This window comes from Protomyctophum parallelum (assembly GCF_964188405.1).
Source record: "Protomyctophum parallelum genome assembly, chromosome: 21".
In the NCBI taxonomy this organism is placed as follows: domain Eukaryota; kingdom Metazoa; phylum Chordata; class Actinopteri; order Myctophiformes; family Myctophidae; genus Protomyctophum; species Protomyctophum parallelum.
This window is the reverse complement of record NC_139713.1, coordinates 32,184,416-32,200,372: the sequence shown is the minus strand read 5'-3', so window position 1 is coordinate 32,200,372 and position 15,957 is coordinate 32,184,416. Positions and strand designations below refer to the sequence as shown.

The 15,957-nt window shown below is 43.5% G+C and overlaps 2 protein-coding genes across 2 annotated transcripts in view; both read left to right on the top strand.

The window, feature by feature from the left end:
• The window catches only part of astn2 (astrotactin 2), a gene marked incomplete at its 5' end in the record, with an annotated part of 505,571 nt that overhangs the window by 86,529 nt on the left and 403,085 nt on the right, over positions 1-15,957 (top strand). The gene's annotated exons all lie outside the window — the stretch shown is intronic.
• LOC310879621 (selenocysteine-specific elongation factor-like) lies at positions 6,158-7,909 on the top strand (the record flags this gene model as incomplete). The annotated part of the gene is made up of 1 exon (XM_083794392.1): positions 6,158-7,909. The coding sequence occupies one exon, from the start codon at positions 6,158-6,160 to the stop codon at positions 7,907-7,909; it is 1,752 nt and encodes a 583-aa protein (XP_083650518.1).

The window sequence follows — 15,957 nt, the reverse complement described above, 5'->3', positions numbered from 1 at the left end:
GTGGAAAAGGAGTCACCATGTACTCTGGTCCCAGCAAATCAGGCACAATTTGCTATTTTATTTGCATACACATCAAAAGTGGTGGGTTGGCTGGGACTGTTTTTAGATCATGTATATTTTAACAAATGTGAAAGTATTATTACAGAAATTTAAGTTAGAGACACCTATTACTCTGATCATGATTTAGTATTAATATCACTATATTCCAAGATGAAATACATTTAAAACAATTGACAATTTAGAATAAATAATAGAATAATTATACTGTATAACATATTTTAATTCAGTTTATATATCAATGATTTATTTTTCTTTAAACAATTAAAAAGGGATCCAGAACATATCTAAATCGATAAAACTGTATTTCTTATATAGATAGAAACTTGAACCATACTAATAATAATACTAGGTGTTTATATGCATAAAGTAGGTAGGTAGCAAATAGTTACACCTAATAATTAGACATTTCAAACGTTCCTTCACAGTTCACAGAGATACTGAGATTTGACAGTTTACAGCGGTCGAAAGTACTTGCGCGCTCTGCTTGCGCACTAGTTGGCCATTTATGGCCTACTAGTGTGCAACAAGCAAGTATGCACTCGACAGAGTGCAGTTCTAGTTCATCATGTTATCAGTTGCCTTAATTTATGCAGCTACTAATAGCCAATCAATATCATTAAGTGATTCACTCTCCCCCCGTTCCAACCAATTTAGAGTTCATGTGACATAAGCAACTACAGAAATAGTCCTATATGGCCACTAAATATGTGCTGTACATGCATAGAGAAAATACAAACAGATATAACAGCTGAAGGTACTGTATGCAATGTGTTGCAGATGTATATAATGTCAGTAATGGGTGGTGCAGAGAGGTCTTTTTCAGTCGGTGTCATTATTGTAGAGAGGGTAGGGTCATTATGTCTCCTGTGTTGCATTGCTTCACATTGTGACCTTTTAGTTCTGCAATTTACACTACTGGTACTTTTTAAATATCTTGAAGATTTTTAACCTTATTGATCATATAATTACATTACCAAAATAGGGACGACATGTTGAAAGTGTGAAAGTCTTGTGTGTTGGGCTGTTGGCAGGGTCCAGGTGGTTCAGGACATAGTGCTTCAGCGCCTATAGGCAAATTGCAGGGGGTTGATTACAGAGTCCATGACCGATTTCTTTACGAGCAATATAATCTTCACTAGCCCTGAAGTGATTCAGAATTTGTCCAGAGATAACGGTGGACATGGAAATACATTTTCCTCCCTGTGCCGTGCAGTTGGTTTGTCCGTCTGTTTGTCAGTCTGTCCGGCACTTTGGCTACAAACAAGATAACTCAAAAACGTGTTGCTGGATTACCATGGTATTTACTGAGTGCCTTCATGCTTCTCAAAGCATGAACCCTGCTTATTTTGAACCTGCTTATTTTGATTTTTGACCCTGCTTATTTTGGGTGGGATCTTACAGGATCTTCCACAAGATGCCTTCTAAATCCTAACAATTCTCAGAAAAACTTATATCAGTGGTTCTCAAACCTTTCCATGTCAAGCTAAGGACCCCCGACATTGTATGTATTTGGCGCAGACCCCCATCTCAAAATATTATGTTCCAGTGGCAGTGACCCCCATAAGCAAAGATTTGAGTTAAAATGGTTTGCTTTAAACATATATACATACAGTATATATATTCAAAGATTTGCACACATTTTCATGATTTTTGAATAGCCTGGTTACATTATGCTTTCCCAGTATTAATGGGTTAATTAAAGTTATATTTGTATTTTGTTGCACCACTCGGGTATGGTTTGAAGTGAATTAAAGAGGTAGTCAATCATGCCTCCGGAACCAACTGGTCACACAGTTGATATTGGCCCCTGAACCTGTGCTGGTAGCCTGGTACTCAATTTCTACAAGCTGTTAATCAATGAATTTGACATCATACAATCTCATTGGCTAACCGCCGTCCCATATCAATACTGAAGCCTGACTAGATTGATCTGGGAGTTTGGAATGACCCATATCTGACCCATATCTATATATATCTATATCTATACTATCCTATCTCCATATTTTAACGTTTTCTTTCTTGATGATACTACAGCGTCACACAAAAGTATCAAAGTTAGCATATATACAAGCTTGAAATGAGACGTGAAGCAACACATTTTGAGCTTGTAGATCTGCTACTTTTGCAATTTTTGAATTTGAATGCTGCAAAGTATATATTTTATTATTATATATTAATATTTTATTCAAGTTTCTTTATTAGGGGGAAAAAAAACGTGAGATGTACCATCTCCTTTTCGAGGGAGGTCCCAACACAGATACATGTCACAATCATTACTGTAACAATCAAATATTTAACTTTTTTTTTTAAAGTAAAAAATGAAAATGAAAGCAAACACTTCATAGCTATACAATTTATCTGAACTATTCAAACTGTAACCTGGTAAAGGAAGTAAGGTTACTTCTCTGATGCCTTACTTGCAATACACATTATAATAAGTAATTAAGGGGAGGAGACCCCGGGGCAGACCAAGGCACAGTTGGAGGGATTACATCGACTCACTGTCCTTGGAACGCCTCGGGATCCCCCAGCAGGAAGTTACTAATGTTGCTCTGGAGAGGGAAGTCTGGAGCTCTTTGGTGGAGCTGTTGCCCCCGCGACTCAACTACGGATAAGCGGTTGAAGATGGATGGCTTGATAAGTAATCAAATTGAGGACTGAGGAGTGGGTGGTAGCCTCGGCATCCTGAAGTGCTTCCGTGACTGTGAGAAGTGCTATTTCGGTGGACTGGACCCACTAGAATTCTGACTGGTTGGGATCCAACAGATTATTCAGTGAGAGTTGGAGAGAGAGCTAGTTCAAGAGTTTTGGAAAGAAAGGAAAGGTGTGCAGCCGGCCTTTACTTATTGACGTCTGAGGGGTGAGGAGTCCGTGTCTTGGCTCTGGCTGACTTGAAGGCAGATGGGAATGCTGGTGAAGATTGGAATGAATGGGAGTAGATTGGAGACCATAGTCCGAGGAGGAGTTCTAGAGGATAGATGGCCGGTCTCGTGGAAGACACAAATTCCAAGACCGCATCTGGAGAGGTGAAAAGGATTACATGCATGATATGTTGGGGTTAGCTTTTAGAGTTAGACGATGGATTAACAGAAAGATGGGTCAACATTCTTATCACAGTGGGTGATGAAAGCTTCAGCAGAGATGTGTGTGTGTGTGTGTGGGGGGGGGGGGGGGGGGGGGGCAGGAGAAGCTGGGGGAAAGCTTCCTTGGGTTAGATCGATGGTGCAACAAAAGAAAATTTGCACAAGAAATTGACTGACGTTTCGAGTGCAATGCTCGAAACGTCAGTCAATTTCTTGTGTAAATAAAGGCACTTCACGAGCATCGGAGCCCACAGTGTGCGAGTATCTTATTTTCTTTATCTGTGCATACTACTACTCACCGCTCAGCACCTGCCCAAGTTGGGATTGGATGTGCATGTCTTTGTACATTTTTTAAAGGAGATATAGACATGTTTCCAGTGTTTGTACACAGAAGTCAGTGATGTTTCCAAGCAGAATTCAAATCTAGCTCCCCCGTCATTTTATTGGTCGAGCCAGGTCACTTCAGGCTATGGGGTTGCTGTTGCTGCTGGGAGGGACGCAAGGGAGATTTGCGGTCGTATGGCTAAATATGACATTAAAGAAATATGAATTTCTATCTAGCTTTTTTACGGGTAACTGCAGCATAAGCGCAATATCACACAAGCCCCGTGGTCGCAAATGAGGAAGTGGCGGAGGTAGAGACTGGCTCTCAACATATTCATTCTCTTTATTTGTAATCGGTGCATATAAAATATATTTTGCCCCTCAAATACCCCAGCCACTACAGCATCGTTCATGTGAACTACTCTGTCCAAGGGTTATTCATTGCAATGATCAAAATCGCTATGATGATATCGGCTGTCGCCGTTGGTGAGATTCATGGTGGAGCGACTTGCACGGGTTGAATGCAGGCTTCAAGCCGGCAGGCAGGCTGGCAGCCGCGGTCGCCGAGGTGGTGAGTGGTCCGTGGTGACAGACTCCCACTATTTCAACAAATCAGCACATACAACCCAATTCACATGAACGATATTGACGTAACCAGGAGATTTGGTGGGGGGTCCGACGTTCTGTGACGTCTGTCGGATCCTCAGAGTTCTCCCCCAGTGGAATCTGTTTGTGTGAGGGCTGAGGGGTGCTTGACAGCGATTCTCATAATTTCAATAAATAATCGTAAACATACAATTTCACAGTAAAACTAAGATATGGGGATATATACTGTATATTATGCTACATTGCAATCGCATCGCGTTTTCATTTAATACTGCTGGGTTGAACACACCGTCACAGCCTCGCACTGCAATTGGCTAAAAGTTTAAAACCCCCGAGGCGTCCCGGCAGAAAAACACTAGTGGATATAAACACCCAGAGGGAGCCAAAGGGAGAGTGTGTTGTTGCAGAAGAACACCTCACATCATAATATTTGTTATAGTTATATTTGTTATAGTTTGTTATAGTATATTTATAAAGTCTGTTTGTTTCTTTCTTGTGGAAAAGAGACCCCCTTGGCTGTATAGCCTGTAAATAAGATAAGAGAGACCCAATGGTTGTGTCGTTTGTGAAACAAGCTTACTGGAAACCCCTTGTTTGTTTTTATATTGTAATTAAGATGAGAGAGACCCTATGACTGTGCCATTTGTAAATCAGCTAAAATAAACCGTACTGTGTGTGGAACGAGCTTAATTTTTCTCATTTATTTTCTTGCGTTGAACTCATACTGCCCCTCTCTTCTTCGCTTTCTTCGTTTCTTGGAAAAATAACACGATGAGAACTATGCACAAAACAAATTTCACCCACTTTGTTTTTGTAGAAATGTTAGCTAGGGAAGGCAATATTGAAGAGTTTGGAGGGTGGGGGTATCTCTGAGTGCATTAGGGACGGCATTCCTCAGGGCAGCAACGGCAAAAGCTCTGTCACCCCACGTATGGAGTTTGGTTTTGGGGACGTCGAGGAGGTTTGCATCACCAGACCTGAGGGAGCGAGAGGGGACATGACGTTTGAGGAGGTCACAGAGGTATGGGGGAGCCAGGTTGTTTAATGCTTTGTAGGTGGTCAGGAGTGTTATGAAGTGGATTCTTTGTTTAACCGGTAGCCAGTGAAGGTCACGGAGGACCAGTGTAATATGATCTCTGGAACGGGTATTGGTAAGTAGACGGGCAGCTGAGTTCTGGACATATTGCAGTTTATTGAGGAGGTTTATTGAAGACCCACCTCTTCAATATTGCCTTCCCTAGCTAACCCTTCTCACTGTCTTTTTAATGTTTTTTAGCTTTTAGTGTTTCCTTTTTTTTCTATTAAAATTGTTTTTATATTGTTGTTACCTCTGTAAAGCCCCCCCATGTAAAGCGTCTTTGGGTACTCAGAGAAGCGCTATATAAGTTTGAGATATTATTATTATTATTATTATTTTATCACCAAAGATGTGATGTGTCCATGTTTGAGAAATCTCCATATGGGCGTAAAAGCATGCAGACACTTCACTTCACATTTCTACATTAAAAAAGTGGGTGAAATTTGTTTTGTGCATAGTTCACATCGTGTTATCGTTCCAAGAAACGAAGAAAGGGAAGAAGAGAGGGGCAGTATGAGTTAAAGGCAAGAAAAATTAAGCTCGAGAGGGTCGGAGACGGGCAATGTTCTTGAGGTGGAAGAAGGCGGTTTTGGTGACTTGGTTAACATGGGGTAGGAATGAAATGGTCCATCCAAATTTAAAGTTCATTAGTTGCATATATGGGTATGTCCATATATGGTCATGCCCATATATGAACATATCGGTTGGATTAGAGCTTTTGAACAACAGAGTTTGAAGTCAATCGGTCGGATATTATGGGAAACATGTACTACATATGTGAGATCTGTCCGTCGGTGTGTCGGTCTGCCTGCCTGTCTGTGTCTCTTTTATTCCCATGTATGGAATTCCCTGATATCATCAGTACTGTATATGCCCATATACTGATGGCACCAGGGCAGATAGCAAACAAAATACTTCTAACATCTTAGCACTTTTTGTAATGCCACCAGTATGTTGAAGCACATTCCAATGGTTGAAGGTTGAAGGTCCATGTTGGTGTAACATGATGCCTAGAATATTGAACTTCAACGTAGGGGTTTTGGGACATGTGGACAGTGGGAAGACGTCTCTGGCCAGGGCTCTAAGCACCACCGCCTCCACAGCTGCCTTCGACAAGAACCCACAGTCCAGAGAGAGAGGCATCACACTGGACCTGGGCTTCTCCTCCTTCACCGTGGACCTCCCAGAACACCTGGCGCAGGAGAGCGGAGGACACCAGTACGACAGCCTGCAGTTCACACTTGTGGACTGTCCAGGACATGCGTCTCTCATCAGAACCATCATAGGAGGGGCCCAGATCATTGACCTTATGATGTTGGTGGTGGACGTGGTGAAAGGAGTGCAGACTCAGACAGCAGAGTGTCTGCTCATAGGAGAGCTGGCCTGCCCTCGGATGGTCGCTGTCTTGAACAAGACCGACCTCCTTCCTGCCGACAAGAGGCCGGTCGCCCTCGCAAAAATGACCAAGAGACTACACAAAACCCTGGAGAGTACCAGATTTAAAGGTTGTCCTGTAATTGCCGTGGCAGCGAAGCCCGGGGGACCCGAGGCCCCTGACGCAGCGGAGCCCCAGGGAGTGCAGGACCTAATAGAGCTGTTGAAAGGGCAGACGTACCTTCCTCGCAGAGACCCTAAGGGTGATTTTCTGATGGCTGTAGATCACTGCTTCTCTATCCGTGGTCAGGGAACAGTGATGACGGGAACCGTACTGCATGGCTCTCTGGCCGTCGGCGACACAGTGGAGATCCCTGCCCTCAAGGTGACCAAGAAGGTGAAGTCAGTGCAGATGTTCCGGAAGCCAGTGTCGCGTGCAACGCAGGGCGACCGCGTGGGAGTGTGTGTGACGCAGTTTGACCCCAAACTGCTGGAGCGCGGGGCGGTGTGCAGCCCCAGTTCACTACGCACGCTCCACGCAGCGCTCATCTCTGTGAGAAAGATCGGGTACTTCCGGGGCGCTCTCTCCACACGCGCCAAGTTCCACATCACTGTGGGCCACGAGACGGTAATGGCGAGGGTGAGCTTCTTTGGCCTGCCGCCCGTGGACGACCCCGAGTCCCTCTCGGATGGCAAACCACTCGACTCCTCGAACCCTCCGCCAGGCCCGCTGGACACGCCCTTCTCCTTCGAGCGGGAGTACTTCTACCAGGATGACTATGTCACGGGTCGGGGAGAGGCAGGGCCGGCGGGCCCTGACCCTGAACAGTGGGCACTGTTGGAGTTTGAGCGGCCAGTCACGTGTCCCTCACTCTGCCTGGTGATTGGGTCCAAGCTTGACGGAGACATTCATACCAACTTGTGCAGGTTGGCCTTTCACGGGCATCTACTGGAGGGATTTGAGGACAAGGGTTATGTTGAGACGGCCCTGACCTGCCTGCGCATCTTCAAGACCAAGCACAAGGAGGGCCAAGTGGAAAGGTTGACCGATGAGTACACTGCCATTGGCCGGAATCTGTTTAAGAAAGAGACCGACCTGCAGCTCTTTGTGGGGTTGAAAGTTATGCTGTCGACGGGCGAGGCCGGCGTCATTGACGGTGGGTTCGGCCAGAGTGGGAAGTTCAAGATTCGAATACCAGAGGGTTTTCGTCCAGAAACCAAGCAATTGCTTTCATCCGTCTCTAAGAAGAAAGGAAGCGGTGCTGCAGCCAAAGCGGTGCGGGCCAAAGAAGACAAACCCAAAGCTGATTCTCAGCCTGTCACCATTCACTTGCACTTCAAGCGATATGTCTTTGATCCCTATAAAAAGATGGTCCAGTCCTGAGGACCTTCGCTGTGCCAGATTCCTGATGATACTGCTGCCCTGCTAGATGGGTCAGGGCATGAAGAGTACCCCCTCTGCTCTGGCTTCCAAAAACTAGAGTTCCGAAACGGAATCCATGATGGGTGTTGATGAAGCATGCAAAGTCAAAGCAGCACAAGCATCTCCAATTGTCGTATCTCTCGGCCGTTGCTAGGATACAGGGATAAGTTAAATTCTGAAACGTTGACAATGCCTCTCGCAGCCAAACACAATGCAAGGTTGCACTAACCACAATGCCTCTCGCAGCCAAACACAATGCAAGGTTGCACTAACCACAATGCCTCTCGCAGCCAAACACAATGCAAGGTTGCACTAACTCTGACATCATTCTGCCAATATATATATAGGCCTGTGCAACTTTGTTTCTTTTCATACACAGAAAGCATTGCACCTGCCATAAAGAATTGTCTTGTTTGCGCATTACTTCTAATATCACTTTTTGAGGTAACAATGGCCGACAAAATCTCGGAATACACCCTAAAGCCCCGTAGCCCTCGCTAGAGACAATTGTACGACTTTGCGTGTCTTATAGTAGAAGTTAGAACATTGGATTTGCTCTATCAATTATATTTCTCATCAAATTAGTTTTGTAGCCAATTTGGCACTTTATATGGTTGTAGACTATTTGCAATGTAGGTCTTCTGAGTACTGAACTCCCCCCTCCCCTGTTAGGACTCGGCCAGTTGTGCCCTGTTAGCACATTTAGTAATGTTTCATTTTTCTGTATCTTTATATTGTCCAAAAGACTCTGATACTGGCATTTAGTGCCCTGTTGGCCGAAATGTTTGTTGTTGTGCTGTCTGCTTTGCAGCATACATGAAACAATAAAGGACAGTTCCGTGAGTGCTGGTATTATCTTGTTTAAAAGTTGCTTTCCTGACTGTGCACCCGGTAAAATGCTCAGAGAGATTGAGACGAATTATTCATCATAAAAATCATCATTGAAGTTGTCTGCCTGTCAGCGGCGTCAACTCCGGGGGTGCTCAGGCGCAGAAGCACCCACGGGCAAAATAATAAGCGGCGCCAATATCAATATGCAGAAGCAGAATATGCACCCACTGTCCTGACTGAAATGTCCCTTCCTCAGTGGTTTCATGCACGTAGTCACTGTAAGTCACATACCTTTACGGGGAGTTGTGGGCGCTTGGGCCAGATAGGTGTTGGGCCGCCGCCCATGGGCATTCAAATGCTAATAAGGTGGCTTTTGTTCTGCTGCCAGGTAGAGCGTATAAATGTTGCATACAGTACAGTATAGGATTTATTTCCATTTGACTACGATGATGAAGCCACCTCCAGCCAAGAAGAGATTCGTCCAGTCCATGCTACAATTCGGCGCCGCCGCCGCCGGCTAAACACACCCTAACTAGTCCTTAATATCTACGGAAAACCCACCAATAAGCCCTTATCCAACACAAATTAACACATTTTTCTCAAGCCGCACAATTTCACTGGAGCGCAGCGCTTATATGCACGCAGACAGCACATGATACAGGCCTACGCATGTCCCGTCCCAAACACTGAGGACAATGAGGAGGCGTGGCTGGGGGGGGGGGGGTGGGGGGCTGCACCCACCGCCGTTATAGGAACCTGACGCCTCTGCTGCCTGTCTATGTGCCAGCATTATGCCCAAATTTGGACATGGCAGAAGTGACAATACCTGCACAGCCATGCACAGTGCTGACAAAGAATCACACCCTTGTGAACTGAGTGGTGCAACTCCCCTCTCTCTCTCTCTCTCTCTCTCTCTCTCTCTCTCTCTCCTCCCCCCCCCCCCCCCCCCCCCTCTCCCTCATTAGCAGGCAACAGTGCAGAACTATCTCTCTCTGTTTCTGGCCCAACAACGCCCTACTGGTACTAATAGTCATACTGGTGCAATGCTGGGTGGGAACCATAGAGATGGGAAGTTGGGAACCCATGTATTTCCAAGCGAAGGGTTGTCAGCTTGTATATACAGGCTATAAACCAGGCTTGTCGAACTCAATTCGGGGTGTGGGCCACATTGGTCAAAAGGTCACTTTATGTGGGCCAGAACCAGTTATAGTGTATAGTCACTGCTATAGTGTGTGTGTGTGTGTGTGTGTGTGTGTGTGTGTGTGTGTGTGTGTGTGCTACAGTATAATACAAAAAACCCTCGGTGAGGCCTTTAGGAGGGCCATTCAAGCAGCAAGCGGAGCCCGCAGCACCACCTTCTCGCTCGGGTGGAGTCTGCGGAACCATTGCCCACCACTCCTGAATGAAGTGTTTGGTGCTGGGACTCTGGTGCAACGCACAGGTCCTGGGCCCGGTGAGAGCAGGAGTGGACCTGGTGAGACGTAGGAGGGGCCCGGACAGTAGTCAACCCACAGAGCCTAGTCCTTCCTTGCGCCAGAAGCGTACCTCCCAGCCCTAGCCCTGGCAGAGTAGTTCTGGAGTAGTTCCAACAGATTTTGTGGCCCTGATTTGTCCCTAGTGGGACTGATTGAGGGTAGCTACTGGGACGTAAGTCGAGACTTGATCACCCCGGCTGGGTCGCCTGAGTGAGGGGTATGATGTTGGTAGACCCGAAATCCTGTTGACCTCAGCATCACTGAGGATACGTCCGAGGTGCATCCATGCAATGTATTTTTTTTATTGGAATCAAGGCTAATATATTACATTACATATTATATAATATTACATATTACTTTTGCCCCCACCCCCACCCACAAAAAAGGGATGTACAAAAACACTTTAGTCAGCTTCTTTTAGAACTGAATCCAATTATTTTGAATTGAATAATATTAAGAAGAGTCACCAATCAGCCAAAAAGGCTATAAAATAAAGAAGCTATCTTTCTAGACCTTTGAAATGTTTTCAAGCCAACAGCCAACAAAACAAAAAAGTAACATGTAATATGTGCTATTTTTACAAAGTAAATAGGAATAATATTACTATTTTGGCAGAGTAATACCTTACTTTACTCGTTACTGGGAAAAGTAATAATATTACAGTAATATATTACTAGTAACTACTAACTAGTTACTGCCCAACACTGCATAATGAGATGCCATATGTTGTATACATGGCCGGCTGCCAAATAGGCCTACAGTCTTTCACATTTCCTTTCACAACTTCCATAGAGGTGTCAAGCAGAGAAAAACATCAAAGGTACACCATGGTGTTGAAACATTTGTATAGTGCATGTTTTTCTACGCAAAAAATACAAACTATCAATAGAAGATGGATAAAGTATAGGCTAAATATTGACTAGACATTGTTACTTGAGCACTAGACATTTTGACGATTGCTTTGCTTCTCTGTTCTGTTTCTGTTTCTCCTCTTTCCTTCTCTAAACATTGAAGTTAATTTATTCTATAAAAACAGACATGTTGCAGCTCTAAATCTTCAAAGATTGCATCTAATAGCTGACCACTGTGTCCACTTGGTGTGCCTTGTTTCTCAAGACCATGGTTATAATGTCATAGTTTGAGTCTGCTCTGAGTGAGAGCTTTTCGCTTCTCATATGAATGCTTTCTCATGCTTCGTAATACCTCAGTGCACACTGATTGATGGTCCACATTTTTTATTTCATAGGGCTCATTTCCTATTCAGAGTTTTATTCATTCCTGAGCCATGACAGTTTTAGATGTGGGGCATTCAACTGTGCTCTGATTACGTCAAATGCATCAAATGGAGTTCATTGTTCGTGACTTTGCACGGTTTGTTTTGCTCCTGGAGTTGTAATCATGTTAGTGTACAAGTACAACGTAGCATATTCATCTACATATGAGGGAGAGAATACGTGCATGCAATACATTTGTGTGCATCACTCCTTAGCATATATTTGTATGTGCCTTATAGTACACTATATACTTAGCTGTGTGAAGTATAGCAGAAGTTACGATCTACAAGCTCACAATGTGAGAGAATGTTGCCCAATGTGGTTAAATTAATGTTCATGGTGCTCATTGTTTCATTGTCTCATGTCATGTCAGGAAGTATCTAAAAGGTGAAACACTTGCTCTTGTTTAGACATAAACTGGCAGCTGTCCAGATGTGCACATTCTCAAAAGCCACATGTATTACGGTCATTTTCACGCTTGCACAAGCATTGCACTATAAAAATACTGTGCATTTATGGATGTGCAGTGGGGCTGGGAAATTAACTGGATGTACAGTATATTGAAACAAAACAGTTCTAAATAGATGTATTTGTAACGTATTAAACCGATTAGTCTGATTTAATTATGATTAACCACTGCAATGGTGGTGCACAATAGTGAAAACAAGCTCACATTGTAGAACTGCTATTTTCCTCATCTACAAACAATTTTATAATTGCGTTCATTAATGTTAATCGAGGCAACAGTTTGAGATAACCATAATTATGTATTTGAACTGAAGTCGTATCGCCCAGGCCTACTGTGCTGGTTTTAATTTCATTCCAGTTAACATGGCTAAAATGTCTCCGATTGGGACATTGTACTGTACATCGTTCAGCCTTTGGAGGCCAGGTGTTTCGTAAGTGCATCCCTCCAGCTTCCTTTCTCCTCCTGCCCATCCACTCACCTTCTCTCTGCCTGTTCTGTTGCCTGGGTAACAGTTACCGACGGAGACCAGGAGTTCAGTGAACAAAAAGACAGGACACTGTGTGTGTGTGTGTGTGTGTGTGTGTGTGTGTGTGTGTGTGTGTGTGTGTGTGTGTGTGTGTGTGTGTGTGTGTGTGTGTGTGTGTGTGTGTGTGTGTGTGTGTGTGTGTGTGTGTGTGTGTGTGTGTGTGTGTGTGTGTGTGTGTGTGTGTGTGTGTGTGTGTGTGTATCTCATGATTTTGAGTGACTGGCTACCTCCCTGGATGTGTGCATCTGGTCCCGCTTGTATGCCCAGATGTGCGTTTGCAGTTGTGCATTTCATGTTCGCTAGCATGAGATCTATTTCCAGGGTATTCAGTGCTCACACACAGATAGAGAGAGAGGCAGGCTGTGTGAGGGAGCTATGTTGGTATTTGGAGCAGGAGGGGTTAATGCTGGGGGGATTGATGTGCTCAGCCAAGCAATAGATTAGATGCTCTTCAATGGAGGCACAGGGAGAGGTAAGGGAGCAGTCAAATACAGTTGAAACCATGCGAGTGTGTGTGATATCTCTCTCGCTTTCTCTGAACTTCACTCCCAACGGTGGTTACTCCCTGTGGGACAAAAGTGAGTTTTAATGGGAAGCCGGTGTTAAATCATTTATTGCAGAATAATAGGGCTGCATGTTTTTAATGTTCATAGCAATTGTTCTATCGCTATCGAGAAGATATTTTGGTAACACTTTATATTAAGGTCGCCTTTATAATGCATGATCATGAGCTATAAATGTTTGTAATCATGTATAACAACTTATAACCACGTTTATAACATATTATAAGTGCTGGTCATAATGCATTATTAGGCTCAGTGGAACAGCACATTATAATTATTATAACTTAGGTGGTTATAAAGGCACATAGAGAAGTGCTGTAATGTCTGTGTCATAATGCATTATAACCAATGTGTATTAAATGGAATAATGTCTTATAAACATCAATAATATGCTATAGCATATTATACAAAGTTTTGTCACTTTACTTAAAGGTCACAAAGTCCTGCTATAGCATATTATTGATGTTTATAAGACATTATTCCATTTAATACCCATTGGTTATAATGCATTATGACACAGACATTACAGCACTTCTCCATGTGCCTTTATAACCACCTAAGTTATAATAGTTATAATGTGCTGTTCCACTGAGCATAATAATGCATTATGACTTATGACCAGCACTTATACTATGTTATAAACGTGGTTATAAGTTGTTGTCTTTATGAAACCACAAAATAAATCCCCCATAGGCTGTACTGTATGTTTAACAATGGACTTTCACTCCTGCTTGTGCACAATGTCAAAATGACAAGCGACTGAAAGGTTTAGTTTCTTAACAAACTTAAACATGCTATGGAAGACAGTCAGTGATGTTAGCTAAACAATGATTGTGTTTAAATGATAAGCTTATTTCACATCGCACACCCTACTGTATGTAACCTGTAACTTTCATCAGAAAACGAAATACATTTGTAATAGAGGGTATGCGCATGCATAAATTGAATGGCAGATCGAGTGGCAAATCGAGTGACAAAGTGAATTTAATGTTGTTTAAAGTTATTTAATGCAATCAAATCTTTTTTTCTGTTTGGATGTATGGGCTGTCAAGGCCAGATAGTAGTTTTTTGCCACTCAGTAGGCTTTCCCGCATAACTTGCTGGTATGATGATGATGATGTCACACGCATGCCCTCTATAGATTTCTTTTGAGTGGTGCAACCACTCCTACATCCAGCAATGTCCGTGTACCTGTGTACCTGTTTACCTGTGTACCTGTGTGAGCACGAGTGGTGTGCGCATGAAATTGGAGAGGCTGCGCACGCAGCACAGAAACAGATCACATCTTGTGCTAAATGAGAGAGAGAGAGAGAGAGAGAGAGAGAGAGAAGTTGCACCACTCGGTTCACACAGGTGTGATTTTTCATATATAATTGATTAGTATTATAACTGTTTCCCTATAGAATGGGTGTACTGTAAGAGTGTGTGTATGTCTGTACTGTCATGTGCATAATGTGCTTATTTGTTGTGTGTTGATGCACGCACTGCACAACACAACACATAAACTGGAAGCCGCATTTCATCATAGAAGATGCAGGGAGTGAGTGCTGATATATGAGTTTGCCGGTTCCTGTATGCAAGCCATCCGTATTTCACAGTCAATGTGCCATGTCCCAAGACTCAGGCTGTTACATTGAGCTGTCTCCCCATATAAAATCTATCAAAAGTGACCGGTCATCACAGTGATTACAGTGATAGATACACTACTGTATCTGAAGGGACTTCTTCAATTCTCCCAGCGGAAGGGCTGTGAAAAATGAAGGAGCAATTGGATACAACTCCACGACCACAAGCCCAATAGCAAAGTCCCATCTGTTGAGGATTTTCAGGTATTTTCTTGGACATAAAAACTGGCAGCAAGCCAAGTAAAGTTTCTAACTGATTGGATCGTCAATCCTGTGCTGGACAACATGGTATGAAGAAACTGGCTGTTAGTGGCATGTCTTGAACTGTTACCTGTTCTGCACAGTGCACGTGGATTTGCAAGACTGTGGAGTAACCAACGGATGAAAGTCGTGAACAGGATAGTTATCATCCCCTGTTAAAAGCGAGGCTTTGAAGATGGCAATGTCTGTTGGTCCGTCAGCCCGTCTGTCCACCCATCCTTCCATGATTCCATGATTGAATTGCTTATAACAGAAATTCGGATGCCATATTCATGATCTCCAGTGGGCTTTGGTGACTCTGTGGTCTTATATTCTAATCCTTTATCCAAAGTTTTCAAAAAAAGATTGTTGGACAACCACCTCCGAGGCTCTATACATACACGTATGATAAAAGCACCCAAAGGTTAACAAGGAATAATACCTCTAATACTAGCCATGTTTTCTATGGAGAGTATACAGTAGGTTGCTGCCTTCAGGAAGGAGATATGGTGTTCCAGCGTACAATAAGGTCAGCCTGAAGAGGTCTTTTGTCCAATAGTCAACTTTGAGGCTTAATCAGGATTTTGGCCAGGACTAGACTGAGCTGTGGACATTGCTCTTGCCTTTATGTTTCTATGTACAGTATGCACTTGTATTTTATTTTCTGTTTTGTGTTATGTCAAATGTGTGTATATGTGTTGCATACTGGGAACTTCGCAAGATAAATTAGTACCCAGTGCAGCAAATGGATGACATCCGATTTGGGTCAAAATTTAGTTTGACTGTAAAGTGGATATGAAGTGGACTAAAGTGGAATTTGATTTATTTTCACACGCCTACAGAGAATAGTCAGCCTTCATGGTGCCAACCGTCCTTCCAAAATTGTAGTGTGCTGCAAAGAACACATGCCCTGGCCCCTAATCCACCTTTCCTCCCATATGCAGGCAGAGAGAAAAAAACACACCACTTCACCTTGGAATGTGTTAATTGGCCATGCCTCATGCCA